Source organism: Eretmochelys imbricata, chromosome 2 (genome assembly GCF_965152235.1).
Source record: "Eretmochelys imbricata isolate rEreImb1 chromosome 2, rEreImb1.hap1, whole genome shotgun sequence".
Lineage (NCBI taxonomy): Eukaryota > Metazoa > Chordata > Testudines > Cheloniidae > Eretmochelys > Eretmochelys imbricata.
In genome coordinates, this window is record NC_135573.1 from 224,378,373 (window position 1) to 224,394,422 (window position 16,050).

Genomic DNA, 16,050 nt, shown 5'->3' on the forward strand with positions numbered 1-16,050 from the left:
AATAGGGAAACTGGGAATATATTATCAGAATTTAAATTTAATTAAAGCACATGTTGCTGTTCAACTTGCAAGGACCTCTGAAATAGGGAGGTAAATACCATTTAAAAAGTTAACCATTTAAATGATAAAATGTTGTTTAAACGGTTAACCAATTAAGTGTCTGGGCTCGTGCCATCTGCAGGGTGTGTGGCCACTGGGGTTGGCAGGCCAGCTGGCCGGCCGGCCCAGGGTTAATGGTTAAGGCAGGTTAACCAGTAATGCTTACAGGTTAACCTTTTGCATCGTTACTCTGAAACATCTAGTTCAGGGGTATAACTGCATTTAAAGAGGAGTCTACAGTAGTTGACAAAGTATACAAGACAATTTTGGCAGTGCTAAGGTTCTATATAGAAACTTGTAGTTTAGTCTCTTTGACTGACAGGCTAACCTCAAACATTCTTAATGAGTACAGGAGTGGGAGGTGGAGTTTATTTTTTGGCCATTGGTGAGAAGGGAGGGGAGCCAAAGAAGTTATAAATTCTGCTTCTTCTCCCAGCGTAGGGTTAGCAAGCCATAACCGAGAGTACTACTATGAAACCCCTCTTGAAAATATCCTGCTTACGTACCCGCAGTTTATGCTTTACAATATATTGTAAGCATAGTTTCTCTTGTTTTTGCCACAATTATATCATTCTACTTCACTTTTCTTCATTGAATCTCTTTTCACAAGCACACTAAGTAAATCTCCACCTTGCACCTCTTCACTTTATTGGGAACTCTTATAACTAGTGACCACTAGATCTGGCATTTTTGTCCACTCTTAAACCACACTATTTGGTGCCATGCTCAGCTGATCAGAAGAGAACACTGACACTTCCAAATCCTTTCCGTTTAGTGGGTATTGCTTTTGCTACGTGGCATTGCAAGAAACACATTATTTGGCAGGGGAGAAGAGCCCTGAAGTGTAAATCGGAATAAAAAATGGAGATGTATGAGTTACTCTATATACACTAATAGTTCACATTAGTGTAAATATGTTTTTAGCACATGTATTAAATATGCATGTGAAAAAGATGTGGGGTTTTGGTGGATAATTTGCTGCAAGTGGGCTCCCAGTGCAATGCTGTGGCCAAAAGGGCTAATGTGATCCTCAGGGGCATAAACAGGGGAATCTTGAGTAGGGATAGAGAGGTTATTTTATCTCTGTATTTGGCACCACTGCATGTGATGCTGGAATACTGTGTCCAGTTCTACTGTCCACAATTCAAGAAAGATACTGCAAAATTGGAGAAGGTTCAGAGAAGAGCCACAAGAATGATTAAAGAAGTAGAAAACATGCCTTAAAGTAACAGACTCCAGGAGCTCAATCTATTTACCTTAATAAAGAGAAGGTTAAAGGGTGACTTGATTACAATCTATAATGAGTACCTATGTGAGGAACAATATTTAATAATGGGTTCTTCAATCTAGCAGAGAAAGGCATAATCTGACCTAATTGTTGACCAAATTCAGACTGGAAACGAGGCATAAATAACCACTGGAACAATTTACCAAGGTTTGTGGTGTACTCTCCCCCTTAATAACCATTTTTCAATCAAGATTGGGTGTTTTTCTAAAACATATGCTCTAAGAATTATTTTGGGAAAGATCTATGGTCTGTGTTATACAGGAGGTCAAACTAGATGATCATAACGGTCCCTTCTGGGCTTGGAATCTATGAATCTATTAACAAAAATGTAGTCACTGTGCATATTCAATAACCACATTAAAACATCTGTGTTTTAACATCTTCCTAAAATATCAAAAACAATCAGACTAGACAATTGCTTACAATTCCATTTGATGTTTAAATTAAAGCCAGTTTTTTTAATTAAGAGCACAAAAGATTAAACCAGCAAACCTACAAAATGTATATTTATGTTAAAAAAATCTTGTGCAAGTTTTTTTAAAAAGGAATTCTATAAAAGAGGTTTCTGAAGATGTCTCTTTCCTGAGACCTTGTATTCCAATTTTTATTCCTCTTTTTCCAAAAATCTAGACAGCCAATTTATGACTCTGTGGGAAAAAGAGGTTTTTATAAAATGGAAGGGTTTCACAATCTTATCTATAGTGTCATGAATCTGCCTTTTATCATTTACATTAATGCACAGTATAGGACAACACATAGCCTTTCACTTTAGGATAGGTAGATTCAAATATCAAGCCACCAGGAAATATTCTTACCCTACTGTCTACTGTATGTTTGTCCATATCTCAATACCACTACACAAATGGCACGATTAGCAGCCTGCTCAAGAAAAGCCCAAGGTTGGAACAGCAAGAGACATTTGCAGGTCGGGATCAAGGTGTATTAGCTGAAGTATAATAGGTCAACTTGACAAGCAGCTGTCTATACATTGCCTTTCTTTAGCCAGTGTTATGAGTTTCGTTTTCTTAAAACTAGGTTCACCCATCACTTTTAAAAACGTAATAAAGATGAATTGAAAGATTTTTGTTAACTTAGGTCAGAATGGTGAGAAAAGGTACCACTTATCACTGTAAAAAAATGCATAATTTAACAGTCTTATCATACTAATTAAAGTCCAGTACAACTAAATTGCTGGAACCAAAGGTTCGCTGAAAATGAATGTGACATAAATACTTACTGGTTTTTGGTTTCTCATATGAACTAGATGTTTATAATTGGTACTTACAGACAACTCCAGAAACTGAAGTTCTTGCTATTTGTCCACACAACAAATACAATACTATGCTGTTCAGATGCCCCTCTGTCAGAGGAACCACCTGCAGAGCTAAAAAAGATAGCTCAGTCACCATTCAGTTCCTTCACCTGGGAGATCAGACTGCCAACATTCACAGCGTTTAAGGTCATAAGGGACCTTAAATATCTAGGTCTATAGCTGTATATCAGAGGCCTTTAAATTTCATCCAGTTGACACTGTATTGAGCCCTATCAATAAATTGTGTTTGACTAAAGCCTTTCTTGGAGAAAGGCATCCAGACTTGATCTAAAGACATCAAGCACTAGAGAATTCACCACTACCCTTGGTAGTTGGTTCCAATGGTTAATCACCCTCATTGTTAAAAATTTGAGCCTTATTTCCAGGTTGAATTTGTCTGGCTTCAGCTTCCAGCCATTGCTTCTTGTTATACCTTTCTCCACTACATTAAAAAGCCCTTTGGTACCCAGTATTTTGCCCCGTGAAGGTATTTATACACTATATACACAAGTCACCACTCAATCTTAGAATCATAGAATATCAGGGTTGGAAGGGACCTCAGGAGGTCATCTAGTCCAACCCCCTGCTCAAAGCAGGGCCAACCCCCCAATTTTTGCCCCAGATCCCTAAATAGCCCCCTCAAGGATTGAACTCACAACCCTGGGTTTAGCAGGCCAATGGTCAAACTACTGAGCTATCCCTCCCCCAATCTTATTTTTGATAAGCTAAACAGATTGATCCCTTTAAGTCTTCCACTTTAAGGTATTTTCTGCAACCATCAAATCATTTTTGTGTCTCTTTTCTGCATCCTCTCCAATTTTTGAACATCCTTTTTAAAAAGTGTACACCAGAACTCTATGCAGTATACTAGTATCAGTCTCATCGATGCCATATATGGAGGTAAAAATCACATCCCTATTCTTGCTTACTACTCCCCCATCTATACATCCAAGGATCACATTAGCCCTTTGTACCACAACATCAAGGTCATGTTGAGTTGCTTGTCCATTATGACTCCTAGATCCTTTTCATAGTCAGTGCTTTAGGATACAGTCTCCCATTCTGTGGGCATGGCTTGCATTTCTTGTTCCTAGATGTATAACAATAGTACTGAATTTTGTTATGGGAACACTTGTCCACTCAGAACTGAACTGCGACTGCCAATCCATCTCACTTAGGCCATTTTTTAACCTTCAGATGGTAAACACTAATGACCAGGGTTAAATTCCAACAAGTAGTAAAAGGTGGAGCACCAAGTTCCCTAAAGCATCCAATTCCTCCCCCAAATTAGTGTTTTCAAAATAAATTCCTAGTCACCATTAACCAGCAAGAATCAAATTACTTTATGAATTCCAGAAAAATGCTTAGGTTTGCTTTTTTCTCCTTACCAGTAACCACAATTGTACTTATTTAAAACTATAACAGTGTAATACCAGAGGCATAGACAGCTGTAGGCACGGTACACACGATGTGTATCATTGAGAGGGGAGCCCTGGTACAGAAGCTGGCCCCATGGCAGAAGCGTGGAGAAGTAGCCCTGGCTGACCCACTGCCTATTCAGTTTTGGCCCCACAGTCCTTCCATCATGCCGGGGAGCAGGGGGCCAAACTGAGTCACTGGTATTGTGACCTGGTGCATGAGGGTCACAGATCCACTCAGGTTAGGCCCCGCGGCCTGTTGAGTGAGTGCTGTTAAAACCTGACACATGAGGGTCACAGAGCCACTCAGACTCAGGTAGAGGGCCAAACCTAAATGGCACTGCTACCCTCACACACTAGGTCACACCAGTCATTCAATTTTGGCCCAGCAGCACCCACCTTCACTGAAGAGCCATGGGACAAAACCTGGGTGGGTAGTCAGCACTGCTTCTCAATGTTGCTGCCACAGGCTGGCTCCCGCACCAGGGATTCCCCCACAGAAGCCTGCCCAGCCTCACCCTGCTTCTAGAAGTTCATGTCCCCTTTGCTGAGCCCACAGGACTCGCTCATCAAGAGCCTCAAGACGTACTATAAGTACAGGGAGCTGGAGTGAGCACCTGCATAGGGTAGCTGGCCAGGAGAGGGGCAGTGGAGAGCCCCAAAGTGGAAGAACACTAGGGGGTTCAGTTGTGCAAACCATGTAAAAAATTTCTGGGGGTACTCCTATGTAATACTTTTCATTTTATTATAAGCTTTTAAAAAAATACATATAGCTTTTATCCTATCAAGGAATGCACACAACTGTGCCAACAAATGCTTCATATTCTACAGCTCAGTTATCGTGCCATAGAAAAATATGTCACCAGCAAGCAAATGGAAAGTGTCAGCTCTGGGCATAAAGGGATGTCAGCATGGAGGTTGAGGCAAGGGAATAATGTCAATATTCTCATAATACCCACTCATTTTTATTTGCATATTCATTGCCATTTAGTAAAATATAAAGAGCCCATCTTTAAATAGAAAATAATGTAATTGCTTAAGACCAGATAACACTTACTTCAATGGTATACGTCTGGTCATGTTTGATCATTTCTCTACTGCGTAAAGTCCTCATTATAGCAAACTCCGCAGTAGCAGCTGCTCCTCTTTGGTGTGTGGATGTCTCATCACCCTGTGACCGGTCAGTATCAGGACCATCTTGTATAGATTCTTCATCTTTGGTGTTTGATGCCTTTTTCTTTTTTTTCTGCTTCTTGGATGCACTCTGCCCATCAGATTGTGCTTTCCGTTGTCTAAACTGGGCAAGCTGCACATAAGAGAAAATCCTGTTAAGGTGAAAGTTGTCTTCTTTATTACTAATGACACCAATTATGAGAGCTTATGGACCGTTCTACATAAATCTTCTGACTAATCTCTGTAGAAAACAAAGCTGAGGTTAATGCTGCATATTCCAAATACCCTTCAATACAATTTAATATAAGCATGAAAATAATGTTTAAAATGTACAATATATAAGCAGCATAATGATAATTTAATATAGGTCTTGCAGGTTTCATAACAATAAGTATGTACTTATTGGACAGCTATCTAGAAATCAAAAGATTCGAAGTTAAACATAAAGCACAAAGGTGATAAAATAATCTTTGATCTCATTTTCTTAGGGAAACTTAAATTTCTCTAATTTTGTAATAATTACCTTACACACCAACAAGACTATGAAACTCATTTTATCTGCTTTGAAATAAAACCAGAAGAGCAACCCTTTCTCATACCAAATATGTATCACTGCACTCTTCAGAAAAAACAACTTTTAGAAATCAAGAAACCAGCCCAAGCTACTAACAAAACATAGAAGAAAGTAAAATACATCTTTAGAAAATCGTTTAACGAAAGAAAGACAACAAGCAAATTACAAGATACTCTACCTTGTAGCAAAACATGATGATGAATAAAAAGTCGCAGGTGATCCAGACACAGCACAGTTGAAAAACCAATTAGTACGTAAGCTATCCAAATACTCTAAGACACTGCCTTTTACAGAGCTTATCACTTTTAATCAGATGTAACAGTTTACATGTGAAAATCCATTTAGAATATATTTTTCTTAACTGGAACAGAATTTCTGTTCAAGAAAGAAAAATAATAATTATGTTTTTTACAAATGTAAAGACAAAATTAAACTGACATTAACAAAGTGTTATCCATCACCAGGTTTTATGCTCCCACCTCAAAAAGTCCAACATTAATGATTGCTGCAAACCATATTACTTTATTAAGCACGTACACTTACAAACACAACAACATTTAAATATAGCCCTAGACTTTCATATCTATTTTACGTCCATTAATACCGATCTTTTTGGTAAACCCACTGTCAACTTGGAAAAAAAAAGTTTCTATCAAATAATACAAGAATATTGGAATTTTTGCTCATGATATTCACCAATCCAGAGAGCCAGGCTTCCATTCAAACTCTTTGTCAATGCTCAAGTGAATCAATCAAGATTTCCAATTTGGCAAAGATCTCCCCTTCCCAGTCTCTGTTCTGTCACAATGCAAGCTGTCACTTTTGTGTTTTCTAATTGTCATTAAACCTCAAGATAGCTGAGAAAGCCATAAATTAAACATAGATGCTACTTGCAAATCAACTATGATTTCTTCCATAGCTAATACTTTTGTCTCACTGCAATAAAAGATGTTCTTATTTTCCCAACAGGATTCTGCAGCCTCAGGACAGCTGACAATGTGGAATATAGCTTCTGCTCTGCTCAGAAGGACCTTGAGATTTGCTGAGCAAAAAATACTCACCTACGTATTTAGCATTTATTTCCGCTCTCTCTTCATTACATCCCTAACTAGTTTAAATATTTAACAAGGCTTTTTCTATTTTTAAAATAAATAAAACTTTTTAATATTTCAGAACATTTGCCAGAGAATAAGTATTTTACACCAGGGAGAGAGAAGAGATTCCCCACCACCACGTTGAGGTAAGGAATAGGATACATCATAGACTTATCTTCTTAACAGAGGGAAGAGTGAGGATACTAATTTGCTAGCTCTTCACGATACCAATACATGTTCTGAGGGCTTGTCCATACAGTGCAGTAAATTGCACCAAAGGGGTGTGATTTGTAAAGCATTCTAACTGGCCCGTGTCAGGGTGGATTTGATTTAAATCAAATTGATTTAAATCATAATTTAAATCACTAGTCAGGAAGACTCAATTTAATCACGGATTTCTACATAAAAAGTGCATTCTTGTTGGTTGTTATAACCTTAATACATATTCTTCACAACTCAGATACAGATGTAGGTTTCATTTTTAGAAGGTACACACTATACATTTCTAAGTGATTTATTTTGAAAACTTTTCAAATTAGTTTTACAACTATATCAGAAAATGAATGATTGTTTGGTTATTTCATTTACCAAAGGTAATTGAAGCAGATATTTATGAAGTCATTGGGAGGTGAACTATCTCCAGTTCAACAGGTTAATCATTAATATTTGGAGGATTTTCTTGCCATGCTGTATTTGGAGAAGACCACCACCAGACAGACATTTAAATTATTTTATTTATAAAACGACAATGTTATGTATTCTGGATTTTTTTCTTCAACAGCAAACATATTTTAACAAAACAAGCATATGAATTTTCGAATTTAGTTAAACAGTCAAGTTTTTTAAAATCAGGTTTGTTTTTGTTAAAATTGTTTTAACTAAAATAGTTAAATGAAATATTTTAAAAAAACAAAACAAAAATTAAATCGACCGTGTCAGCCAGGTCAACATGAGAAACTTAAAATATTGGCTTCTGTGGCTAACTCAGTCGTTTTCACCTTCATTTTCCTGTTTGTTCATAATCTTGGGGGAGGGGGAGAACAAAACAAAACAAAAAACCAAGCTTTCCTGCTTTTTCAGGTTCCAAACGATTTCTCAGTTTGGAACGAATTAGTCCAAAGTTAGAAAATATTCTCTCTTCACTGGCAGACGAAGTTCCTGCTGTTAAAAGTGAGAGTATCACTTCAACAGTCTCTGAATCCAAGTGCTTAAGTGACTTCCACCAGTTCACTGGTGTGATTTTCTTTAAAACATCATCAGCAAACATATGTTTCTTGAATGGTTCACCCTTAGCTCTGAAGTTTATTATAGTTGGCATTATGGAGGGATGACTGCTGGATGTCCATGTCATAGCCAACTCCTCTTCTTCAGCAGTTAAGGTTTGACCCTGGTACCGAGTATTGAGAATATTCGCAGGAAAATGAGCTGGAGATAGTGCTTGTCCCATTCATTTTTTTAATGCTTGTAATTTAACTCTGTCATTGCATATTTCTCTTTTTAAAATCTCACTCAGTTCCTTCCAACAGCATCAGCAATAAAACAGCTATTTCCCTGCATTTTGTTCAAGGCTACAGAAATAGGCTTCAGGGTACTCAGCATGTGTTCAACATTTCTCTTAAGCCCGATGTTGAGAACTTTGGCTGTGGCAATGCCATCTATTTTTTCACAATTTTGTTCACAAACTGTCATTAGATTAGGCCAGTTCTTGATACAGTGCTCAAAACAGTCCACTACTGAGTTCCATCACATGTCTTGTGGGAGAGTTAGCTTGGTTCCTCCCACTTTTTTCAGAGCAGCTGCTGCAAAAGTGGTTGTTACGGAAGTATTTTAATTTTTAGCCACCCGGGCCCATGTAGACTCTGCTGGCGAGCTCTAAAAGGCAACTAGTTTGCATTAACATAGTCCCGTTTGAGACTGTATGTTACCTCAACAAAACAGCTAGCTAAGTCATTCTTGTCATAAGTAAAACCTAGAGTATTTTCTAAATGAGACAACTGGTGCAAGCTGGTGGGTGTGGCCTTCAGAAGTAAGTATTGAGAAATTTTTAAGAGAGGTAGACTGTGTCAGAGATCAAGCATTCTCTTCCCAAACTTGATCACATATTTTTATGTTACCTAAAGCCAGCTTGCAACCTTAACATTGTCTCTGCAGCTAAAGTTGCTGCAAGAAAACATAACTGTGAGCTTTCTGGAACACATATACTGGTTCTAAAGTATCCCATCAACTCTATGGTGGATGAAACCTTATGTAATAGATAAAAGATAATGCAGCTTCTTCCAGTGCAACTTTATATTTTTTATTTGCCTACAAAATTAGATAAATAGCTCCAACAAGAACAACTGAAGGATTCTAATCCCCTCGAGTACGGACTGTCTGGGTGATGCATCTAGTTACATTATATTCCTCTCTTTTTAAAACTAAGCTACCAATTTTTATCAATGAGGAATTATCAGATAAAACCCTAGCAATTTTGGTTAAAGATATTATACAACTGACTGAACTTTCTTTTAAAGAAGACTAAATATGGGCATGTATAAATGTATGTACCTAATCTGGACATTCAAATAATGATTGCACCTTATTTTCACAAGAACGTCCACTCGGTACATAATTGGGCATTTGTATTCTGAAAGGGACAGATTTTCATACACATCTGGTATTAGCATGCACCAACTGCATGTACATATCTTAGAAATTTTTACCCTAAAATTTGCACAGTCAAATAATAAAATTATGATTTCAAATTCAGAAATTTAATCAAAATTCAAAAAAGCAAATAGAAAATTGTGTTTCTTTATTTTAAAACCCCAATTTGGATTAGAGGTGAAATGCACTATATGCAATCCTCAAAAATACTTCTGCTGCTCATGAAGAAAGGAGAACCTAAAATACAGACTTCCTTCCAAAGACAGGGCTCTAGAATTAAGATATATGGTCAGGGCTTGAAAAAAAAAATAAACACACACCTACCTTCAGTGACAAATTGGAAGAATTCCATAGCAATCATTTTAGGCAAGGCCAACAAATTCTAAAAAAATTAAGATTTCATTTAAACAATATTAAGTTTCCAGGTTTTATATTTTCAAAAAATAACCTTCCAAATGTGAAAGGAATGTGAGCCAAAGCTAAACTGATATAGTACTGTCTTCCTGAATCTAAAGACAGAGCTACAGAGCTTCGACTAATGCTCATGATTTTATCAGAGTGAAATTAACACCACATTAATTACTTTTATTGCTTCTGTTCAACATCTGTGACCAGCAACTCAAGAATCAAGTCAATTTCATGCCACTGCTGATAGTTGGAAAAGCTTAAAAAGCAGCAAAAGATGCAAGTACTGATGTTATTTAAAAGGAAAAAGAGGATCCAAAAATAGAGAGAGAGACGGAATAGCAGAGACATTCCATTACTGCCAACTTCTTCCAGTAGCAGGAGGCTCTGGTCCCAGACACTACAGGAAGAAAGGACAAGACATCAAAAAAGTAGCCACAACTTCATTAAACTATTTAGCAATAACTTGTCTAATGCAGGTCATCCTTTCTTTGTAATCCATTCTATCCGATGGAGGGCTGCCCACCAGCTCTCTATCCCACCAACCTGGTCCCAGTACCATTACTGTAATCTCCAAGCAGTAGTGAAATTCCTGGTTTTGTACCTAACTGGCTCATAATGGGGTCCTGGTCCATGACTGAGCTTCTAGGTGCTACAATAATACAAATAAATAAATAAATAAATAAATATGTTTAGTCCTTTAGTTAGTTGGTGTCAGGTAACTCTTAAGCACTGCTTATGGTCAACAGATCAATTCCCTATGGAACAGGAAAATGCTTTCAACAGTGACTCTAAACAAGGCACTGAGGATTCCACGTTTATTGTCTCAATGACTTTTGTGTCAAATGTGCACAGTTTACAAGCAAACTGTCAGCCTTGAAATTTCAGACTGAGATCTCAGAGTAAAACTGGGTTTCTTTCCAATTCACACATCATGATCAGTACTAATGGTTCTACTGGCCAAATTAGATCTTTAGTTACGGCTGTATAATCCCCATATCCTGAAATTATGCCCTCAGAAACTCCAACACCTGCATAGTCCCCACTGTCTTCAATGAGTTTGCAAAGGTATAAATGACTGGATCCAAGCATCCAAATCTGTAGATGCACAAGATGGAACACATGTCTTATTTCATCTCACTTAGCTGTGTTGGCTCTGCAGGGCTAACAGGAGTAAAAAGCAGCAAACACTTATTTTTGTCACTAAAGTCAGCAGAATATGACTGAACAAATAGAGAGTAGATATGATGAGTAATATATATAATTTTGGAAGTCATTTTTCAGAGTAGAACTGCATTAGAATATAAAAGCATAAATGTTTAAAAGATTTATTTGGTTATGTACGTTCTGAACCTTTCCCCCCCTGGAACCCGAAAATCATTCATCTCTTTATCACAACCTGCATCAATCCCACAACCCTGTGGGAAGGGATACAGCAAAATACCACAGGTGATTTGTGTGGTTTGCAAAAAAAAACAACCCACAAACCTGGGTGCAATCATTGCTGTAAGATGATCAGAAGAGGGTTGGTGTGGGCTGGGGTTGCTGGGTCCTAGGTAGGCATCCTGGTAGGACACGTGCTATCTTGGGGGCTGGTTGGGACTACTGGTACAAATCATACCGATTTAGTTAACTATTTTACTGCTGATCATTTTATCAGAAATATCTATCCAGCTATTCTTGGTTGTGGACATAACTTGAGTACCCTTGTTTTCTTCCCCATCCAACTCTTGACCTCAGTGGTAAATGCCACATGGTCTGTGTGTCAGAATATAGAAGTGACATGGCACAGTATATAAATGTGCACACAAATTTAAAAGATGATCTAATTGAATGTACGGTGTGAAGTGCATATTCACATAGAAGATTTTCCACGTGAAGTTCAAAATCATAAGGTTCAACTAAATTTTTCAACAAAGATGTGAAACTACCCAAATGAAAACAATGATGAAATTTACCTTGCACTATGTAATCTCTTTACCACATATCAGGCCCAAAACAACATCTGGCAAGTTCATGACATAAGAACTCTATGGGTAACAGGACAAACAAATCATCATACACAGTACAAAAGACTCAATTTAAGGTGAAAACAATCAGGTTCTCAATTATGTTTGCCTATTACCCCTTCACACTCTGAAAAACATGTCATTTTTCAGATTGCTGTGGCAAGTAGGAGCTGCAGGTATTCAACACCTCTAAAATAACATCCCAGTTGTGGCTATTATGGGAAGAGACATGATGTACTGTCTCTTAAAAATAAAACTATTATTTTTGTTCTTAAGTATATACTTTAGTACTACAACTTTTCCATTAAGACATCCATAACTATGATCAAAGATGTGATTAATCATACTATTCAAAGGACACCACTCTGTTTTACCTACAATGTGGAAGAAACAAGAACTCAGAGCAGACTTTTTCTAAATTCTTGTCTACCATAAGAACAACCATACTGGACCAAAGATCCATCTAGCTCAGTATCCTGTCTTCCAACAGTGACCAATGCTAGGTGCCCCAAAGGGAATGAACACAGCAGGTAATCATCAAGTGATCCATCCCCTGTCACCCATTCCCAGCTTCTGGCAAACAGAGGCTAGGGACACCATCCCTGCCCAAACTGATTATTACACATCTACAGAAATTCTGTCAGGGGGATACTCAAAAAGAAATAAGGACTGCAGTATCATTCCCCCCATCCCCCATCTCATGACAGTCACCTCCAAAGAACGTGCAATGTGTCCCATTCTCTTTTTTCTCTATTAGAGATGCACAGAAGTTCAAACACTGAGAACACAAGGAAGATTCTCCTCCTCAAGGGCATTACAATACATATGTAGCAAAAGAACAGTTACGGACATATGCCATGCATCCCTACCTTTCACTGATGACAGGGAAATAGACAGTGCAATGTGGACATGGCACAGGACGAATAATAATCCATTTTCCAATAATCCCAACACAGTCAGTATACCATGGGCACTTTAACATTAGGTTTTCAAGAGAAGATTGTCAACTCCACTTTACAATTTTTAAATAAGGTATAGTCATATTCTGCCCCTTAACCAGTCTGTCTACATATAGATATAGATAGGAGTGCAGGGGTTTGCTCATAGCCTTTTTTTTGTTCCTCAACTGGCATTTGTGACACTCACTAACACCAGAATGGCACAACATGCTCCACCAGGATGATGCTCCTCATTCTGAGGGCAAGGTAGCTGTTACTGAAGCCTATGCTCTTTCTTGGCAGCACAAGAGGTACTTCTGCCACTGAAGCTATGCAGGATGAGAAAAGCCTCTGGCTCAAAATGCCACCCTCATTCCCCCAAAGTAAAGAGGATTTTAGCTAAGCTGTCAGTGGGAAACAGAGAAGCTGGGAGGGAAGCACAGTGCACCAACCACCTGCCATGCAGACAAACTGATCAGAGCCTCAGAGGGGATGGAAAAAAAGGGGCACTGTGGGAGGAACCAGCTTCTTCAGAGAGATAGAAAGGTCCTGCCTTGAGACCTGAAAAAGAGGCAGTGAGATGTATCTGCTTTGAAGAAGAGACAGGATCACTTGTGGCTAGAAACCGCCCATGGTTAGGGAGCGATCCACTCAGTCAAGGCTAAGGGGTTAGTAGAACCAATGGAGAGGTTAAGGAGGAGCCCTTTCCTGTGCACTGAGGGAGAAAGGTCACCAGGCATGTGCTTGTCCTTGTCATTCTAAAAGGCCTATTCTATCTTCTACTTTTCTCTTTACCTTTCATTTTGTATGCTTTTATTTTCTCTTGTTTGTTTGGAGGCTGGAGAGCAGAGAGGAAGGCTCAAAAATTGATATGAGAAGGCAAAGGCAACTGGGGTTGAGGATTACACACTGCTAGAAGTACACACACTTTATTCTTTGCTTTGCTTCTACTAAGTGGACTCAGAACATGAATTTTCATTAAATTGGAGTCTGAAACTTTCCTTCGACTTTAAAAAGTCTCTCTAGCATATTGTCATTATGTCATGTTACTGAAAACTAACTAGCCTGTCAGATCCAGGAAATGCCAACTCAATACTAAAGTCTAAAGAGCTTTAGAGTTGTTGATCAAAAGTATTCAAACAAACAAAAAAGAGCCAACAAAGTTTCAGCTACATTTTAAAAGAACAAAAATGAGAGAAAGATCATAGCATTATTGTTTAACTTTATCTGCTAAACTTATTGTTTAGAATCTGCTTGTTGCAGACCTACAACCTTCTCCCAGTTGGAAAAATACTGGAAAATTGTAGTTCTAAACTTTCATTTTTAGGCCATGGCAGTTCTCCTTATCAAGTGTTCCTACTTCATAAAAGCATTTTGTAAAAATGGCATCCTTTGGCAATTGGGTTTGCTACTCTGGATGTATTATTTGTGTGAGAATTGCAACCAGTTGCAAAATTGTTCATTGGACTACATGAGCTTTCTAGCTCAGGGCTTTTTTAGGTATCAAAATTTATTACTTGACACCAATCAGCAATCATCACCCTCTATATTCTCTAAAACAAGCTAAGGACCAGACAGTGAGGCCCAGAGCAGGGTTACCACCTTTGAAATACAAAAAACCCAGCACTCCCACACACACAAGGCAAGTCCGCATCCATCCCCAACCCTCAACCACAAGGCAACTGAGCAACTCTTCCCCCCTCAACAGCCACTTATAGTATCTAGAGTGATAACACATTTAGATAAGATTGATAACATCATTTATAACTAACAATTTGTTTTATTGCCAGACAGTCTTTGTAGTCTGTTTCATTTAGCCAGTTGTCACTAATGAGCAGTTTCTGATGCGAGCTTTTTTTCTGAGGGTGTAGTAGGATCACTCACACCATTGCCCTGCTCTTCCATTATTTAATATGCCTCGCACGTCTCCTCACTCTTGCATGACTCAAACCCTCTCTCATATACACATACGGTAGGCTTGCATGTTGGTGGGTAGACAGCTGCTGCTTTTTCAACAGTTTTGATCTGTTATCGCTTAAATTGCAGAAACAGGAACATCACGGCACCTTTAGCTGGACACGGACACTTGGAACATTAGCTATCCCAATGTATTCTGATGATAATGCAAATCTATAGACCCACTAAAAAAAAACATCCAGCAAATTTTTTTTTTCTGGCACCTGGCAAATCCATAAAAAACAGCCAGACCAGTCAATACCAGCCATGTGGTAACCCTAGTCCAGAGCCACAATGAGACTTAGGTGCCTAAAGCCCAAATTTAGGCCTCTTGCGATCCACAAAATGCCTGCTTGGCTGCCACCTAACCCTGTGGGCGTCTAAAGTCACCAGCACCAAAATTTTCACTGTAATGGTCCTCTAGGCACCTACAGGTAGGTCTATACAGCAATGGGCTGGAGGGTCTGAGCTATGGTTGCCAGGTGTCTGGTTTTCAACCAGAATGCCCAGTCAAAAAAGAGACCCTGGTGGCTTCGGTCAGCACTGCTGACTGAGCCATTAAAAGTCTGGTTGGTGGTGCAGTGGGGCTAAGGAAGGCTCCCTGTCTGCTGTGGCTCCGTGCAACTCCCAGAAGCAGTAGCATGTCCCCCTTCTAGCTCCTAGGCATAGGGGCAGCCAGGGAGCTCCGCATGCTTCCCCCGCCCCAAGCACCAACTCTGCAGCTCCCATTGGCTGGTGTCCACGACCAATGTGAGCTGCGGGGCGGTGCCTGTGGACAGGGCAGCGCACCAAGCTGCCTGGCCACACCTCTGTGTAGGAACCGGAGAGGGGAAATGCTGCTGCTTCCAGGAGCTGCTTGAGGTAAGCACTGGCTGAAGCATGCACCCCTGACCTCCCTCCCATGCCCCACTACTGTCCCAGCCCTGATACCCCTCCTGCTCTCCAAACCCCTCAGTTCCAGCCTAGAGCACCCTCCTGCATCCCAAACCCCTCATCCACAGCCCCACCCCAGAGCCCGGACTCCCAGCTGGAGCCCTCAGCTCCCCCACACCCCAACCGCCTGCCCCAGTCCTGATCCTCCTCCAGCTCTCCGAATCCCTGTGCTCCAGCCCTGATCCCACTCCTGCCATCCGAACCC

At 39.4% G+C, this 16,050-nt stretch overlaps 1 protein-coding gene across 7 annotated transcripts in view; it reads right to left on the reverse strand.

Annotated features, from left to right (window-relative positions):
- Positions 1 to 16,050, reverse strand: part of AKAP9 (A-kinase anchoring protein 9) — a 203,337-nt gene that overhangs the window by 156,523 nt on the left and 30,764 nt on the right. For all 7 annotated transcript variants that reach the window (XM_077808122.1, XM_077808119.1, XM_077808120.1 and 4 more), the window contains exon 2: positions 5,175 to 5,423. In XM_077808122.1, coding sequence (XP_077664248.1) covers positions 5,175 to 5,423 — 249 coding nt within the window. The remainder of the gene's footprint in view (positions 1 to 5,174; positions 5,424 to 16,050) is intronic.